Raw genomic sequence first — 19,476 nt, 5'->3', positions numbered from 1 at the left:
TGTTTTTGTATCTTAACTTCTGCAGTGTGACCAGCGTACTGCGATACCTCAATGTGGAAGGAAGGCAATCACGATGAAAGCACTGTTGGATCCAATAATCGTAATTCTGCTACTATTTAACTTCTAAGAAGATATTAATATCTCTTTTTAAGCTAACACATGTTTGCAATGTATTTATTAACATTCCGTCCATATGTTTACTGGGCATCCACAGATTCCGTATGGTCACTTCGATACTCGGTAATGTGCCACACCAGGCCTCGCCATGTAGTCCTGTTGTTTGCTTTTCTGGAGGCCTCAACTATCTAAAGATCAGTCACTCGACACACCGTCCATCCATCTCATTGATGGTCTACCTCTTCCTCTTTTTCCAGGAACTTTACTTTCCATTACTGTTCTGATAAGTCCCCTTTCCATCCTTTCTATGTGTCCAAAATATTTTAACTTTCTTCTGTCAATATCTTTAAGGAGCCTTAAAGTTCAACTGATATTTTCTAGCGCCCATTCATTTGTACTCCTTTCAGTATATGATATCCTCAACAGCCTTCTGTAACATCACTTCTTAAAAGCAGTTATTCTTTTTTAATCTGACTTCTTTAGGTTCCAAGTCTCACATTCATAAGTCGCTGTTGGAAAACCAGCTGCATCCAAAATCCTCAACTTTGTTCCCATAGAAACAGAAGCATCCTTCCAGATTTTAGACAAGTCTCTGACTGTTGTTTTAGTCATTCCATTTATTAACGTTAGCAACAAAAAAAAAAAAAAAATAGGACATGGCATGCGACGTTGGCAGTGTCACTGTTTAGTTTACTTTTTGATCGCTTAAAAAAAAGGTGACTTTTCAATTTAGAATTACAAATTATTGCAAATTGTGAATAAATTCTAACCAAGTGTCTTTGGCTTCAAAACCTTAGTTTAGTGGGATGTAAAGGTCTGTCTTATGTCCAATGAAATAAATTCTATCTGTAATTGAGTATATTCTCTGACCCAGCTGTCTGTCTTTGAAGATAAAAAAATGTGTGCGATTCGCTTACAAGAATCTAATCGTACAGATTGTTCATTAATACGTGTAGCTAGCTAAGAGGCCATTTTTCTATTTTTGATTCAGTAAAACAACTTCGTGATCAATATCAAAGATTTCATTCAAATTGGATTTTGTTTGCACCATTCATCAGTGGAACCAATCCAAATAATAATAAATAAATAAACAAATTAATTAAAATTAGAAGATTAAATTTACTTTGCATTTATTATACAATACATTCATGAACCTTTGTCGAATATACTTGTTTTATGCGATTGACACTTTTTGTTATACTTTCTCATTTCAGGACACAAAAACAGATGAAGATTCATTCATAACCGTCGATGATCATAATAACTGCAAGCTTCTGAGCATGCGTAGAAGAGGAAGAACATCTCGATTTGCGTGGACTAGAAAATTCGATACTTGCGATAACCAAGACTACATCATTGAGGTAAGAATTTTAACTCTAGAATACGATAAGTGTTTTAATCCCTATATAAATTTTACCATGGTCTGTTACTGTGATTATTTGCAAGTCGAAAGACGTTTAAGATTTCAATAAATCCATATTCCAATATGAATGTATCTGTAAAGAATTTTCATTTATGAATGCCGTCGTTAATGTATATTGAACATCTTTAACTGTTTTATGGAATCTTTATCGTGAGGATGTAGTCCACAGAACCTGCAAAATTAGTCGATACAAATTAATTCTGTATGGATTTACTGTGTAATCTCATGTAAAGAAGTTAAAAATATTTACATTTTGCATCGTCTATCTTTATTTTGTGTGCCATCAGAAAAACTTTCAATAAATTTAAATTTTCTGGACATCTCAAAGGAGTTCAGGGATTCGCTTCGAGAGGGCCCTCAGCTCCGCACCACCACCACCATCTGTGTTTCTTAATCCTCTATGTACACACAACGCCATTATGACATCGATCACCCTCTTACAGTATTTTTCCCTTTAAATTTTGTATGTTCTCTGATCGATTTGCCTCTATCTGGGATTAAAAACCCACATCCGGGGAATAAAAACCTGCCACATTCTTAGGAGATATTGGTTTCCTTGAGTTAGTGATTCCATCGATGGCTTTGTGGATTTTGATCCATTTAGGAATTTTGGTGCTAAGGACAATCATACATTTAACATCATAACTGTATTTACTCTTTGAGCGTCCAGTAAAAGTCCTACATACGAGGAAATACACAAAACATTGATCTCGTTTCACTCACAATTTGTGCAGGATCATCAACGATAAGTCTTCTATTGTGGATTATTTTCCGCATTTTTAAATGAAAAATGTTCCCATCTTGCGCTTATCCTTCCTCCATTTCCCTGTTTGTATTAGAGTTTAATATTAATTAAATATTAATTTAATATGAAAAATTGGGCATGGCAAACCCGAGGTACCTGATGCTGGACCATGCCTTACTTCATGTAATATACATCTGCTATATTATCTGTAGTCTGGTCCATCCCCTTTTTTTTCTTTTCTGCTTTCTTTTCTTCTGGCTCCCCCCCCCCCCAATGCTATTAGAGTATTCGAGGGCTAGGAGTGAATCGTTCCTATTTTTCTATTTCATCTTATGTGGAAAGTGTCTCTGCAACCCTACCACTTTCTTCTTGCAGTGACTTCACTCCAAAATGCTAATATGGTTGTGCCTTATAATGCATCTCATGCTGCATCGGCTGTCGCGCAGAATAATCAGAGCTGCGTTTAGGGCTTAGGCAGAGGCTTCTGTTCGAGAAGTATATTACAGTCTCCATCAAAAGTCAGTGACACTGAATGAGCAACACAGAAGGTATAAGATTAATCTTAGAAAGGAATTTTACATAGGCACGTGGAATATCCGAGGTCTACAGATGGGTACTCTTAAGATTGTCTGTAAAGAGATGGATAGGTATAAAATTGACATCCTGGTAATTACAGAGACCAGATGGAATGGAGAAGGTCACTTCAAAAGACAGGATGGCAAGCTAGTTATTTACTCAGGTGGTGACTCAAAACATCATGGGGTAGCAGTGATACTGAAGACAGTTCAGGCAAGAAGTCTTCTTTGATAACCCCATGAATGATAGGATACTCTCTATTAGACCTAAAGCTCAGCCTACCAATGTATCAATTGTGGTAGTTTATGCACCCCACACGGATAGGCCTGAAGAAGAGAGAGTGAGGAATTCTATGAAAACTTATAAAGTGTTTTGGAGTGCCTACCAAGGAGAGACATGCTTTACATCTTAGGGGAGTAAAATGCAGAAGTGGGAAGGAGTATGAGAGTCAGGCCGGAGTTTGGCATGCTTGGCTGAGTGAACGTAACACCCGCGGTGAATGCTAACCCATGCTAACAGATTAGTTATTACCATTCAGAAACATCCACGACGGACTTATACTTGGACATCTAACATTCATAGGTAAAGGCACCAGATTGATTACATCCTGGCTCTCCACCGGTGGAATACAAGCATCTCTGATGTGCATAGTTGTCCTGGAGCAGATTGTGGTACAGACCATCAGCTAGTAAGAGCAAAAGTAAGACTATGATTCCGAAAACCTTCAGGTCAGACACATCCCACTAAATTGGATGTTAGAGTAATTCCTAGTGGATTCACAGAAGAAACATCAACTCGGTTGGATAATTTTTTGGAGACCAATGAGGAGAATTCACCAGACATGCTTTGGGAAGGAGTCAAGGTGATAATTCAGGATACAGCGAAGAAGTATCTCGACCCAATAAGAAGACCAAGAGACCCATGGATATCAGATTCAACATGGGAACTAATCAAAAGAAGGCGACTGGAAAAACAAAGAGGCGCAGGGACTGAAGAATAGATGAGATTACATAGAGAAGTCAGAAGAGCCATCAAGCAAGTCAAGGAAAAGTTGTGAAGAAATAGAGTTCCAGATGAGAAGGCACAATTATAAAAGGATGTTTTATTTAGTTCGTGACTTAAAGCACAAGTTTAAGCCTAAATTGTGTGTCATCAAAGACAGGAATGGATCATTACTAACAGAAGAGTTTGAAATCAAAAACAGATGGAAAGAATACCGTGAGGAACTGTACAGCAAAGTGGATGAAGAAAATGTGGAGCCTTCCCACCAGGAAAATTTTGATTTGGAACCTCCTCCACTTAGGCATGAAGTTTAAAGAGCAGTTAAGCAGCTTAACAGAAATAAGGCCCCAGGTGCAGATGAAATCCCAGCAGAGTTAATTAAGGCCACAGGGGACAGAGGGATAAGAGTGTTTCATAGATTGATTACAAGGATATGGGAGACAGGATCATGGCCCAGAGACTGGAAGAAGTCAGTTTTCATATCACTACATAAGAAAGGCGATATGAAAGCGTGCAAAAACTATACAACTCTTAGTTTAGTATCTCATGCAAGCAAAATTTTATTGAAGATCATGCTAAATAGGATTGAGGCCAAAGTTGAGGCAGAGATTCCCGAGGAACAAGCAGGTTTTGGGAAAGGTAAGGGCACCAGATATCAGATCCTTTGCCTTAGACAGATCATAGAAAAATATAAAGAATTCAGACTCCCTCTGGTAATGTGTTTCTTAGACTACTCTAAAGCTTTTGACTGCGTTGAGCATGTGAAACTGTGTGAAGTAATGAAAAGAATGGATTTTCCTCAACACACTATCAGATTAATCTTGTATAAGGAGCAAGAAGCCACGGTAAGAACAGGTGTTGGATTGACTGACTGGCTTCATGTTGGAAAACTAGTTAGGCAAGGATGTTTACTTTCTCCTCACTTGTTTATTACATATGAGGAGGACATCATGCGTGAAGCATTGGATGAGCTCCGGACAGGAGGTAGATTATCAGTAATCTGAGGTATGCTGATGATAGAGTACTCCTTTGTAATGACATGGAAGAACTAGGACTAATTCTTGACAAAGCTAACAAGATCAGTAATAACAGAGGACTTCAACTCAATCCTAGCAAGACAAAGATTATGGTTCTCAAAGGAAATACAAACAGAGACACTCTTGAGAAACAAGTGTACCTTAATGGAGAAAGAATTGAGGAGGTCAGCAAGTTTGAGTACCTGGGATCCATTATTAATGTGAAGAATTGCTGTTAAGAAGACGTCAGAAAAAGGTTAGGAATGGCTAAAACAACAGTCAGAGACCTGTCTAAAATCTGGAAGGATGGATCTATCTCCATGAGAACAAAGTTGAGGATTTTGGATGCAGTTATTTTTCCAACAGCGACTTATGGATGCGAGACCTTGGAACCTAAAGAAGTCAGATAAGAAACGGATATCTGCTTTTGAGATGTGGTGTTACAGAAGGCTGTTGAGGATATTTACAGAAGAAAGTTCAAATATTTTGGTCACATAGAAAAGATGAAAGGGGAACTTCTCAGAACAGTAATAGAAAGTAAAGTTCCTGGAAAAAGAGGCAGGGGTAGACAATGATGGATGGCGTGTGTGGAGTGACTGATCTTCCGAGATTTGAGGCCCCAGAAAAGCAAACAACAGGACTACATGGCATATCACCGAGCTGGTGTGGCACATCACCGAGCATCGGAGTGACGATACAGCATCTGTAAATGCCCAGTGAACATAGCAGTAGTAAATTAAATCCAATAAGATGTATAGTTGTAGAACTGCGTAGTGAATTTCAGCGAAGCAACAGACAAGATATAGCACATATGGTGACCTCAAGCGGACATTTTCAAAAATTCCATAATTAAGTATTATGCTCCATGCTTGTTTTGAAAAGGTAACGCAGTTTTAAATAAGTTAAAAATTTTATTTTTCTCGATACCATCCGCCATCCATCCCTCTTGAAGGAGATAGGATTGGCGATCGAAATGAGTATGAAAGAAATAATTTAGAAATAATTTAACTAATTTTTTCTCCGTTCTTTAAACATATTCTAGGAGGGTACAACACACGTAGTTTATGCTTCTGGGCAGGGTCCACTGAAACGAATTGATGGCCTTAAATTATCAACAAAGGATCATGGATTTCAACGAGTTCACCTACTGAAAAATTTATCTCCTCCACCTCGGTTTCCAGACGATACCAAAACCATCACAATCAAAAATAATAAAGTAAGATAAATTACATAAAGTGCTCTAAAACTTTCAGCTACTTAAAAATGTCATTATATAATATTTTAAATTTAAATTTTAAATTTATATACGAGGGTGGTCTGAAAAGTTCTCTTCCTCGACCATAGTTGGCAACACTATCGGCAAGATTTTTCTCGAAGTTGGTATATTGGTACATCTGTCATAAGCATCCATGCGAAATTGTAAGTCATTCTTCTATCAAGCCGTTTGTTTTATACAGCTGTCTGAAGCAAAAGTGTTGTTGTCTGTATCCCTTGAAATGGATAAAATTGAGTAACGCGCGGTTATAAAATTCTTTGTAAAAGAAGGTTTAACGCCAAACGAAATTCATTCGACCTTCATAAAAGTTTATGGGCACTCTTCTCCATCGTTTGCGACATTAAGAAATGGATTGCCGAGTTTAAACGTGGCCGTACCAGCCTTGAAGATGATCCACGTGATGGACTTCCAAAAAGTGTAACAACACCAGAAATCATTGATCAAGTGCACGATAGGATATTGGATGACCGGCGAGTCGAAGTGCATGAAATTGCTGATACTATGGGCATTTCAAAAGAACGTGTAGGATATATTTTGCATGAAGAATATATATGAAAAAGCTTTTCGGAAAATGGGTGCCGCGCTTGCTCGCAGCAGATCAAACACGCACTTGCATGAAAATCTCTGCACATTGCTTGGAGCGTGTTTTAACAAGAATAAAACTGATTTTGTGCGTCGATTTATTACTACGGATGAGAGTTGGATTCGCTATTACACACCAGAATTCAAAACAGCAGTCAAAACAGTGGACAGAAGCCGGTTGTTCAGCCAAAGAAGACAAAGTCGGTTCCATCAGCAGGAAATGTCATGGCATCGGTGATTTGAGATGCTAAAGGCATTTTGTTTGATAATATTATCTTGAAAAGGGTAAAACAATAATCGGAGAATATTATTCCGATCTTTTAACCAGACTAGACGAAAACAAATCGTAAGAAAAGACCCGGTTTGCAGAAGAAAAAATCATCTTTCATCACGGCAATGCACCTTCCCACAAAAGTTTTGGCAATGGAAAAATTAAGGGATCTGCACCATGAATTGTTGGAACTTCCACCCTATTCCCCAGATTTGGCTCCTTTTGACTTCTGTCTCTTCCTAAAACTAAAACTCTTCCTCCCTTGTCAGCGTTTTTCTTTGAATCAAGAGGTAATTGCAGCTGTAGAGGGGTATTTTGCAGATCTTACTGATAACCACTACAGGGACGAGATAATGGCGCTGGAGCATCGCTGGAATAAATGTATTAGTCTTAAGGGAGATTATGTTGAAAAATAAAAATCATTTTGAAATTATATAAATTATGCTGGATTTAATATCCACTTAATTTAAATAATTTTGCATCGATGAATTGAACTCTTTGGGCTCTTTATTTCAGTAATTTTGAAATTATAAATTCGTTTTTTCATTGTTAGACCGAGAACTTTTCACAAGACCCTCGTATATGCTGTGTAAATGTAAAAAATGAATGAAGAAATATGTTTTTTTATTATAAGAAATTATATAAGTAATTCCTGTTCATCTCGTTATCTTACTGACTTACTAAATGCTTGAAAAGATAAGAAGTTTCCCGTTAAGGTAATAAATACGGTCATGATTGGTTGCTTCTTTTATATATCTCTTTGCTAAGATCATGCTGATTTAATTTCTGATTTTACCGTATGTAATGAGAGTTTCGTAGAATTTCTCCATACTTTAAATATCAGAAAAAAAAAAATAGTAGTTAAACATATATTCCTGTGCCATAACTACAAACTCCTCATTGATATGTGTCTCGTAATCATTTCCATTCCCTCAAATGAAATTTTCCCCGGTAATTCTAATCACCTTCCTGAGCAATGCCAACTCCAGAGACGATGCTTGCATGGCATTGTTCTTTTGAATTACGGCCGGAGCACCTAATGCATGAAACTAGTATGTTTTTGTCTCTTAACCTTCTTCTCATCGTTTTACATGAAAAACACGAATTTCCAAATGGGTAAAATCTATCTGTTAACCTCCATATGGAACCGATTATCTTATCTTCAGTTGAAAAGCTGCTATAAAGATTCTTCACCAATTAGAGATTCAACTCCATGCTTTCTGTTCTAAAGTTCAGGAAGCTACTGAGGCTCTTTGAGTGCATACTGTAATATACAGCAACCGAAACTCTTATTAAAGAACCCTTAACTAGAATTAATAGTTTTAATAGTTAAATTCTATAAGCCTTCTGCAAGGGGTTTATTATTTTTAACCTGTAGCCCCAACTACTAATTAAACACAGATAAAATATTTGTATTTAATTACTTTAATTTTATTCCTAGATTTTTTCTTTTACAGCAGGGGTCGCAAACTGGCGGCCGCGAAGGCTTCGTATCCTGCCGCGACCTTAATGATTTCTTTTCTAAAAATCAATGTCAAATAAATATCCCAAATATAAAATTTATTGTGCAAAAATGTTGTAATCTTTGGAAGCACCTATGAATGTGAGCAATGATTTTCAATTATGAAATTTAATAAATCAAAGTTCCGCTCAATTATAAAAGATTCTAGATTAAGTGCAATACTTCGTATTGCAACACGAAACGAAAAAACAGATATTGACATGTTAGTACAGAGGAAAAGCTGTCCGGTTTCAGGATCAAAATCAAATTTAAAAAATGACTCATAGATAAAAATCTTTATTTTTGTAAGTCAAAATTATGTATTTAAATAATTTTCTTAAAGTATGAATAAAATGTAATTGAACTCATATTTTCTAAACTTGTTATATTTTTAAAATTTAAAAATAAAAATGGTTATAAATTTAAATGTTGGTGTAACTGTTTACGTAAGTCGTAAGGGTCTGGCAACAAAACGGCCTTTGTTAGAGCTTTTCTTTTTTTTAGTTTATGGTTTGGTTCACAGAATAATATTGAATACGGCCCGCGTCTGATATACATCTAATTGACTGGCCCTTTGCTGCGTTTGAGTTTGAGACCCCTGCTTTACAGCCTTGGTAAACGTTTTAAAGGGGTTCCACAAAGATGTCGGACTATCCCTTTCGATACATTCTTCACGGAATGAACCATATTAAATATTATTTGACATGATGTGTTTGGTATTCCGACGAATAATAATTATGAATAATTTCAACACATAAGTTTCATGTGATGAATTTATGTTAAACTCAAAAAAGAAATTATTTTAATTTTATTAAAATTACGTGGTTGTTATTATGTCTATTTTAAACATAGTTTGCTTATAAAGAGCATTTGTTCTCATTGCCGATTTTTCTGGTTGCTGATTGAAAACTCGAATTTTCGGTAAGGAAAGCCTTTACGTTGTATGACACTCAGCTAACTCACCTTCATTTAAAATGCTTTAAGATGATCAATGCATCTGCTTCAGTTGCCGAGTGTGAAGTTTCTTCTGGGAGCGAAAAACAACTGTCTTTACGTGCACCAAAGAACGACTAACTCGTAAATGGACTGAAAAACAAACCCCTAAAAAAGTTTCTTTAATTGGTGACTAACAGCGAATGGATTTGAGAAACTTTTGCTTTGAAGTAATATTGTTAGTAATTATAATAAAAAAGTATGATAAAAATTTGCACAAGTTTTTAAAAATTGAAGTTTTCTGCGAATATATTTACCACGATGACGAAAGTTGGAGACTGAATCTTCCTTGGAGGATAAAAAACGTGAACGGGTTTTCATTCCGCCATCTTGATTTTATGGGTTAATCCTTTGTGGAAAATAATAAGTAGAATTTAATCTGTTAAGACAAAAAGTATAATGTTGTTTTACTCTAATCCTTTGATTAAATGATTATTTCGTCCAGGTTCACGTGCCTGGAGCGGAAACGACTTACTGGTGCAGTCTGCATCAACTGCCAGAGGAGTTTGAAGAGAAACATCATGTCGTTCAGGTAAGATCTTACGATCGGTTAGCCCTTAAATGACACCCCACTCAGGAGAGCTGAAGAATTATATTTTAATAAGACAAAGCACTCGGATGAAAACAGCTGTTCCTCGTCTAAGCGTTTTCGAATTCTGTTATCTTTTAAAATTCCTGATTTCAAATTTTGCATGCTTCATTATAGAGATTATAAAATCTGTGACTGCGTGATTTTCTGTGAAATCTAGTCATTATAAATATTTTTAAATTTACAGTACGAAGCCTCCATTCAGAAAGGAAACGAAGCCGTTGTGCACCATATGGAAGTTTTCCATTGCGAAGTCCCTTCTGACCAAGAACTTCCTTCATGGAATGCTCCGTGTTACGATCCTACTAAACCACCCATTCTTGAAACGTGCAAACGAGTATTATCTGCCTGGGCAATGGGAGCGTTGGTAAGAATTTCCATTTCTAGAAATGCGCTGTTTTATATTTTCCATAAAGTGTCCGAAATTATTCTTTGTTATTTTTCGTGGGTAAGTGTGGATTGTTGATTTATTTTTCTTGAATTAAAATATTTTACGAATTGTTTTGACTAAATCTCACGTGTCTTTCATCATCAGCATGTCTTGTCAATCATGTATTTGTTTACATATATCTTTTCAGCGCTCACATCACTATATTAAACTGCAATTATATATTCCTTTCAGGGATTTAGGCCTAATAGCCTGTTCAGGTCTCATTCTTGTCCTCGAGTGTAAATGACTTTGTCCTCCAACGGTGTGGTATAGAAGTGTCTTTTTGCGTAGTCTTGAACTGTCCATTCTTTCAATATGTTCAGTCCGCTTCTTTCATTAATGAATATTTTGTCGAATATTGAATCTATTATTAGTTCTTTACGTATATCTGTGCTTCTTTTTTTTGTCTTACAAATCTTATAGATGATTCTTGCAGCTATCTGGTTGTTTGGATACATGTTAGTTATTGCTGCGAGTACCCTTTTTTTATATTGATCCCATATATTCGAGGTCGAGGGACCTATAAGCACATCGGTGGCGTGTACGGGATGCAGATAAGACTGAGATTTATTATTTTTTTTAAAAGAGCTACAGGTTGTAGTTGTTTGGGAATACTTCATGAAGAAGGCTGTTCCAGGGAACAGAGGTGGATAGAATAAAAGAGGAAGAGAAAAAGCAGGTTCCGTGTGTTTGCAGTTGCACAGTAAAGGAATGCTGGGCATTTGCTGCTCATGACTATGGACGTACCTGTAGAATAGTCACAGTGCAGAAACTCTGATGTGTGCGACGCAGGTTGAAGTGAATCTGTAAGAGAGGTATCATTAATGAGCCTAATTACTCGCCTCTGGACAGCGTCATATTTCACAGAAAGTTTTAGGTGCACCATCCCAAACATATGAGCAATATTTTAATCATGGGCGGATTTAGGATTTTTATATAGTTAAGAGTTAGTTGGGTATAAAATAGCTCTTGTACGAAAGAGAATAGAGAAATTAGTTTTTTTTTTTGTATTAAGGTATTTGATTTATATTTTGTATTGTATTTTTATTTTTGTATCCTCACCTCATAGGATCGATTTGAGATCTATTAATGTGATGGGGTTTATGCCAGGAAAGAGTGGAGGTAAACGTTAATCCAAGAAGAGCGATCTGATCTTGTCTAGTGATTTGTTTATTATTGAAGGTAAAGGTAGGTGAGCTGGGACCTCTTTTTCAAGAGAAAAGGCAAGACTGTGTTTTGAAGACATTGAACATGACAAGGTTGTCCTTTCCCCATTGGAAGATCAATATTTAAGGCACTCGTTGTAGATGATCTCGAATCTTGGGATGTCAGAGTACTGCAAGGCTTGTCAAATGAGTATGTTGGGTGGAGAGTGCTATCGTCTGCAAAGCTATGGATAGGATTGGTGGTGATTGTGAATAGGTCATTTATGAACAGGAGAAAGAGAGTGGGTGATCGGACAGAGCCTTGAGGCAGTCCAGCACTGGTGGTAAAGCTCGAAGAGAGCAGCCATCTCCCACGACTCGCAGAGAATGACCCAAGAAAAAGCTGTCTACCCAGTTACAGAGGATGTCAAAGAAACCAAAGGATGGCAACTTATTAAAGCAGGCCATATAGTCGAAAGCTTCTGAAATGTTGAGGGGAGCAGGATAAGTTTCTCCAAGCCTTTCCATGGCATATATACAGTAGTAGGGAATGTAAGCTACGAGGTCAGTTATGAATCTTGAATGGCAGAAGTAGTTGAAGAGTTGGGATGTTGATGACTTTCTCCATTATTTTGGAGAGGAGTGAGGCGATGGTAATTTGATTGGTAGTTTGACGGTAGACTTCTATAGCCCTTTTTTGAATAGGATCGATTTGAGATTTCTTCCACGTATTGGAATAAATACCAATAATAATAGATTGTAGCGAAGATATAGGATGGGTGTTAAATCTGGAGAACAATGTTTGAGAATAATTGGATGAGATGCCATCACGACCAGAAGACTTTTTATTATCGAAGCTATTTAGTATTTTTTTAGATTTCTTTTTGTCGAAAAACTACAGGAGATTTACGATGCTTGGATTCTGGTATGGTAGGAGGTCAGCTTCATCTGATTTGGAAATTTTAGCTAATTTGGAAAGTTTAAGTTCATAAGTATGACCCACAATTTGTTCAGTAAGACTTTGTCAAAGGCATATTAAAGATAGTAATCTACAAAGCTCTTCCATTAGGATTTTAAATATAAAAGCTAGGTTCAATACATTATCATTTTTTTTGTTCTTCGCAAAATTGAAATACACAATGACTTTATTTTAACTATTTTAATTTATTTATTTACATTTTATTTACTTCAAAAAATTCCCGAAAGACAGGCTTTTGCAGTTGCAATGAATAAACATCAGGTCCAAAAACCAGTAAGTGATCATAAAGTAGATTGTTCAGTTGCCAATCTATGTGGATTTTGACACGACAATCCAACAATGTTAGCATAAAGATTATCCAGATCAGATTCACTCTTCGACACCTAGAGGAAGATTTTTTGAAATTCATCTGCTGTTATACAAAATACTCTTGTGTCCAACTTTTTATTATGCTAAACAGATTTTTCGAAAGCTTCTTGTTAACTATTCGTCCGATATGATATATATATATATATATTTATTTATTTATTTATTTATTTGGGAGAAGCATCTCTTCTTAATAATCAAGTTGTAGATTTGAATGTCACTGTAGTAAATAGTTTTAGGTATTAAATAATTTCCCTCTGTAGGTGTAAAAAACAGCTTCTCTGTTTAATTTAAGCCTAAAGATAATAGGAAAACGAATAAACGAATATGTATTTCTTCCTGAATAGCATTCCCTGAATTTTAACACACTGTTACAAAGCTATTCTTTCTTCGTCTTCTTGTTCTTTAGCATTTTTCCAACCACTGCTGGATATAGGTCTCCTCTTAACTTTTCAGTTCTGTCTGTTTTTAGCCAATGTCCACCACCTCATATCAAATCTTCGTAGAATCATTCCTCCATTTTGTTCTTTGAAGACTTTTTCCTTTTCTTTTCTCTTTCCTTTTCTTTGTATCCATGTATCCATTCAGTGCTTAATTTTGTCCACCTTCCGTCTGGCACGACCAGCCATCTCCACTTCATGCTTCACAATATCTTCTACTCCAGTCATCTCTGAAATTCAAGTATTTCTTACCCTATCCCTTTTTTTTTTTTTTTTTTTGTTATGTGGACCATTCTTCTCACTTTATTCAAACAGAGCTTACAACAACGCTGTATTCTCTATACTGAATTTTGTAATATGCAAAATTCTTTCTTTTCACCTATAGCAATAGATGCAACAAGCCATTCGTGATGTACCTAACGTCCGAAGTAAAGCACATTAAGGGACTTTATGTGCTTTACTTCGGACGTTAGATATCTAAACTAACAGGAGAAAAATAATCTAAACTAACAAAGTAAAAGTCACCTTCAGAGGCGGGTGTCGGACCTCGCGGTCTCCAGGGGCCCGGAGCCAGTGGCGTAGCTAGAGCTGTTGCAGCCTGGGACGGTCCCTGAGTTTGCCGCCCCTCTCAATACACACCAAAAATATTGTATGTGTGAATTTGAAAAAATACAAAAAGTCAAAACGACGAATAGGGAAATAAATTAAAACATTGTTTATTTTTGAAGTAAACCTTTAATTTCAACATTCGAAAAGGTTATTTTTCTTGCTTTTCTGTTAGCAAAATCGTCGATGACATTGGTGAGGTCTATTTAATAGTAATGTAGGTAATTATCAAATTTTATTTAGAAAAACCCCTCTCACATGTAGCAACACTTACAGCAATTGTGAGGAAAATTCGCAGTAGCATTACAATATTTGGAAATGAGTTCTCGAGACTGTATTTTAGAGTTAACTGCAATAGTTCAAAAAGGTTCAAAGTACCGCCAGGGTCGGACCGCTCCCATTCCGCACTCCCCTAACTACGCCACTGCCCCGAGCTATGTAGAAAAATTAACGATATAGATATCTCGCATTTTGATGATGACATGGAACAGTTTCTATTATTTTACAAGATAAAGACAAATTCAATACCGCTACACAAGTATACCAGACTTCAGAAACAATGTTGTCAACTTTTCCAAATGTAGAAATTTTTTTTTTAGGGGCCCTGTAAATTTTACCGCCAGGGATCTCCAGACTGCATAATCCTCCCCTGGTCACATTCACTTACAAGTGAACTTTATTTTATAAATTTAATACTGTTGTGTCCACAAATTTACCATCCTTTGTCTGAGTGCCGAATTTGTGACTCTGATCCCAAATGGATGTACTCAAAGTTCGCGAAATCAAGTCAGAGCGATGAAGAGACAAAGCGATCATCGGAGGACAGAGTAAGTGGACGTTTCATCTGCTTGTCATATTCCTAATATATAGGTTATGTGTATCTTTTTTGCATTGCTACATTCCCGAAAATTTGACCAAAACAGAAGAAATTTTTTTAAAGAAAAGTTATTTATTTCTAATTCGATATAATAAAATATTAATTTCAACAATATTTATTGAATTAAAAATCTGTTTTTCAGCCTTTCACATACCCCGAAGAAGCTGGCTTGCCTATCGGAGGAAGTAACTTTTCTCTTTATGTCATGTTAGAAGTTCATTACAATAATCCAGCACTAAAAACTGGTAAGAATTGCATGACTTTTTTCCTTTAAGTTCACTCAAGTTTTCCTCTGCCTATTCTAGTTTTCCTCTGCCTATTCTAGTTATACGTTCTCTAACTTTGTTTAAAAATGAAGCTGAAGAAGTACGAGATATTACTATAAAATGAGATTAATAATGAAATTAGAAGAAAAAAAAACAAGAAAGAAAACTAGAAAATACTATTTTTATGGATTTATTTCAAATGACTATCTCCTCTTAAAAAACATTACTTTGAGAAGCTGTGTATAATATCGAGATTGTGAAACCATTGACGTCTTTGTATTTCGTGATTTTGTTCAGACCATCAAATTCTTGTTCTTATGATAGATTTCCTAACAGAGACGTCAACTTTCTTTATGTTTAAATTTCCCTATTTCTCTCCATCGTATACCGCAGATAAGCTACTATCTAAATCAGGGGACACCAACCTTTTACGTTCCATGCGCCAATTTTTCCACGTACGAGTTCAGATGCGTCATACAACTCTTGTACCCTTAAAAACTCCCCTGTAAAAATGTTAATATACACATGATAAATTAATAATAACAATAATTCGTTATTATTATTATTATTATTATTATTATTATTATTATTATTATTATTATTATTATTATTATTATTATTAGGGGAAACTCCAGGGAGTCCTTAGACTCATCGAGGGAGGCCCTAAACATCATGTCAAGAACAACTATTCGGCATTCGTACAGCATCTATCATACTTTGTTTTGAACTCATTCACAGTCATGGCACCCACAACAAACTCTGGCAGCTTATTCCACTCATTCACCACTCTCCAACTAAAAAAACCTAGTTCAATACCCTTGCTGACTACACTCTTGCTCAGTTTCCATGGATGGCCCCTAGTTCTCCCATCACCAGACCTGTTCTGAAAACTTTCCTCTGAATTAATCTTGTAAAAACCCTTCAGTGGTTCACGGACGATTCATCGCGGAAAAATAATTGCGGGAAAATTTATCGGGGGGAAAATTCATCACTATTGATAGCTGAAAAAATTCGCTGAAAATGTTATTCGCTAGAAAATTGAAATGAATTGCATTGATTACCGATGTATAAAAAGTAAATGAAGTGCAAGATAAATTTCGCAAAATAAAATTATATATAAAAATACAATTTTATTATTATCTATGTATTAGTCCGCGCGGTTATCCCAGTGGCCGGTTGCTTCACAACCATATGCCTGGGAAAGGAGAGTGTCCTGGGTTCGAATCCCGTCACTGACATGAGGAGCTTAGGATCTTTCTCAGACATAGCCAAGTTAGCCAGTTTTGGGGCGAAGACTACAGGGTTTTTTCTCCAGTTTATGTGGGGGTTTTCTTCCTGCAAGCAATCAAATCAGCCCTGAGAACATAACGTTTCTACAGACATTAGATGCATTGGGACGCATAGGGACAACCACCTTATCCTCGTATAACGGGTGCGGTTATAATTTTGTAAACATTAATATTCCATCAACAGAATCTGTAGTATCAAAGTAAGAAAGAATATTTATAGCATTTTAAGACGAAACAGGAACTAGGAAACTCACCAATCAATAAAATATTACTTTCACTGTATAAGAATAAAAAAAATTATGAAAATCTAAATAAATAATACATAGATCTATTCCTTTTTTACCTCTACTTGTCGAGAGTTTATATTCCTTATAACCGCAACCGTTATACGAGGATAAGGCGGTTGGCCTATGCCTCCTAGTGTATCCTTCTCAATGCCGGTTTGCCTGCTTGCGGGAGGAAAAAACCCCACATAAACCGAGAAGTAAAACCCTGCAGTCCTCGTCCAAAACTGGCTAACTTGGCTATGTTTGAGAAAGATCCTACACTCCTCATGTCAGCGACGGGATTCGAACCCAGGACACTCCTTTCCCAGCATATAGTTGTGAAGCAACCAGCCACTGGGATAACCGCGCGGACTATACATAGATACATACAAAAATTATATTTTGTAAAATTTATCTTGCACTGCATTTACTTTTAATATATCGGCATCAAAGCGAATTTTTTCCGAATTCAATAGTTCGCATGATGAATTTTTCGGTGATGAATTTTTCCCTCTATGAATTGTCTCGTCGATGAATTGTCCCCGCGATAAATTGTCTCGCGATTAATTGTCCCGCAATGAATTGTCCGGACATGCTGCAGAGTACACACCCAGTAATTAAAAGTCTACAACTCACTCGCAGGTTCCGAACTGTTTCAACGTTCCATCTTACATGCCTTGAAATATCTTTGAGCCTCTTGAAAACGCCTCTGGTTTCCAAATGCGTTTCAAATGAGGGGATGCACAGTACACTGTCTGGTTTCTAGTTAAAGAAGAAACTTGATGCAGTTTCTTCAATACTGAATCGAAGTCTTGGTGTCACAGAAGGACAAATGCGTAAGCATCTTTAGGGAGTCTGTAGAAAAGTGATGTGTGCCAAAGTCGACATATATATCAAACGTATTAAATGGATCCGTCAAACGTCTGTCGAGAGTGGAAAAGAATCGTAAAGGGAAAAAAATTGTCTTTTCTCATAAAAATCAGAGATAAAATGCAGCACTTTTTGTAATATAGACATAGGCAGGAGCACACGCTACCAAACCTGGTAGTGAACAGACATAATAAAATTATTTACTTGTGTCCTATTGACTACATTTTTCATGATTATGTTTTGTTTCTTTATCTTATTAGATTGGATAGACAGTTCCGGAGTGACCATTTACTACACTTCACAGTTGCGCCAGTATGACGCTGGAGTAATGGAAATTGGCTTGGAATACACTGACAAAATGGCTATTCCACCTCACCAACCAGCTTTTGATCTCACCGGATATTGCGTTCCAGAATGCACACGAGCAGTGAGTAAGAATTTATTGACATTTGAAGCTTTTTATTCCTTAATCTCTTCGTATGATTATTGGCATATTTTCGGTATTTAAATGCTTGGTTGTCAAAGCTACACTATTTCCTAATTAAATACTCAATAACTAGGACATAAAAAAGCATTACGCCTTTTTCTTCAGTAAAGCGAGTAGTCCGCACGTTTTTAGCGCTGACTTTTGGAAATCGGTAGGCAGCTGGCCATTATCTACGATCTGTCCATTATTGAAACAAAATTTACATATTAAATTTCACTTTCTTTAGTTTGGTTTATTTTGGAAACGTTAAAATAAAGAAAAAACTAGCTTTATGCTGGAGGAAAACCAAAACTTTAATATATTTATCTTTTATGTAGCTAATTTGCCAGAAAATGCATTTCTTGTTTATTAATGATATCAATTTACGATTAAAAAACAAGCTTCTGGCAGTATTGTAAAACACGTTTATGGGAGAGAAAAGCCGCACCTTCGTGTAAGAGCGGCTACCCCACCTTTAGTCGAAAACATCTGAACAAATTGCTGTTCTCATAGACGGGAATCGAACCCAGGTTTTTCTGACCAAAGTACTTCGTCGATACCGACTGAGCTTTGTGGCTCTGTTGGTATAGAATACGCCTATAGAAAATGATAATGATCATCATCATCATCACGCTTTTCAAGGATTTAGACCTAGAGCGGCCTGTTCCGGCCTCAGAAATCATCGTTGAATCTCTTTAGAGGACGTACTGGTTTCCATTTTCCTAATAATTTGTACTTTAAGGCTTGTTTTGGTAATCTTTCCGTTTTCATTCTTTCAACGTGTTCCATGTTTATATTTTTCAATTTTTTCTATTACCGATTCCTGGTTTAATTCTCATTTCTTTTGTGATCGAATAGAGTTTTTCTCATAAACTTCATTTTTGCTATTATTAATCTTTGTTTGTCTTTTTTGTTTTATTGTCCAGATTTCACTTCCATACAATAGGACTGGTAGGGCTAATGTATTGTATACTTTTAGTCTGGTTTGTTTTTGAACTAGGTTTGGTTTAAATTAGAGTTAATTACACCTGTTATTTTTAAATATTTTGCAATTTTTAGGTTTATATCTTTTTCATTTTCTTATGTGATCATACATCCTAAGGTAGTTAAATGAATTCACCTGTTCTAAGATCTTGTTATCTATTACTATCTTAGTGCTTGCTGGAGCTTGTCCTTTAAAGGCCATAGTTTTTGATTTTTCTGTTGATATTATCATACCATAATCTTTGGCTATCTCATTTAGATCTCAAATATTTTTTTGTAAGTTATCTTCAGAATTTGTAATTATTATTTGGTTTAATAAAAATTTTATTAAATTTTTAATCCATTTTATTATTATTTTATTTAAGTAAATATTAAAAAGAGTTGCTGAGAGGGGACATCCA

General features: G+C 36.0%; 1 protein-coding gene across 1 annotated transcript in view; it reads left to right on the top strand.

Moving 5' to 3' along the window:
• Positions 1-19,476, top strand: part of Tbh (Tyramine beta hydroxylase) — a 69,313-nt gene that overhangs the window by 26,411 nt on the left and 23,426 nt on the right. Inside the window, exons 2-7 of the mRNA XM_090405190.1 lie at positions 1,332-1,478; positions 5,922-6,095; positions 9,948-10,034; positions 10,279-10,458; positions 15,077-15,179; positions 17,886-18,052. Of these exons, the coding sequence (XP_090261316.1) occupies positions 1,332-1,478; positions 5,922-6,095; positions 9,948-10,034; positions 10,279-10,458; positions 15,077-15,179; positions 17,886-18,052 (858 nt within the window). The remainder of the gene's footprint in view (positions 1-1,331; positions 1,479-5,921; positions 6,096-9,947; positions 10,035-10,278; positions 10,459-15,076; positions 15,180-17,885; positions 18,053-19,476) is intronic.

This window comes from Typopeltis vanoorti, chromosome 15, assembly GCF_054136105.1.
Source record: "Typopeltis vanoorti isolate ZY-2024b chromosome 15, IOZ_Tvanoo_1.0, whole genome shotgun sequence".
Taxonomy (NCBI): domain Eukaryota; kingdom Metazoa; phylum Arthropoda; class Arachnida; order Uropygi; family Thelyphonidae; genus Typopeltis; species Typopeltis vanoorti.
This window is presented reverse-complemented; position numbering and strand designations above follow the sequence as displayed.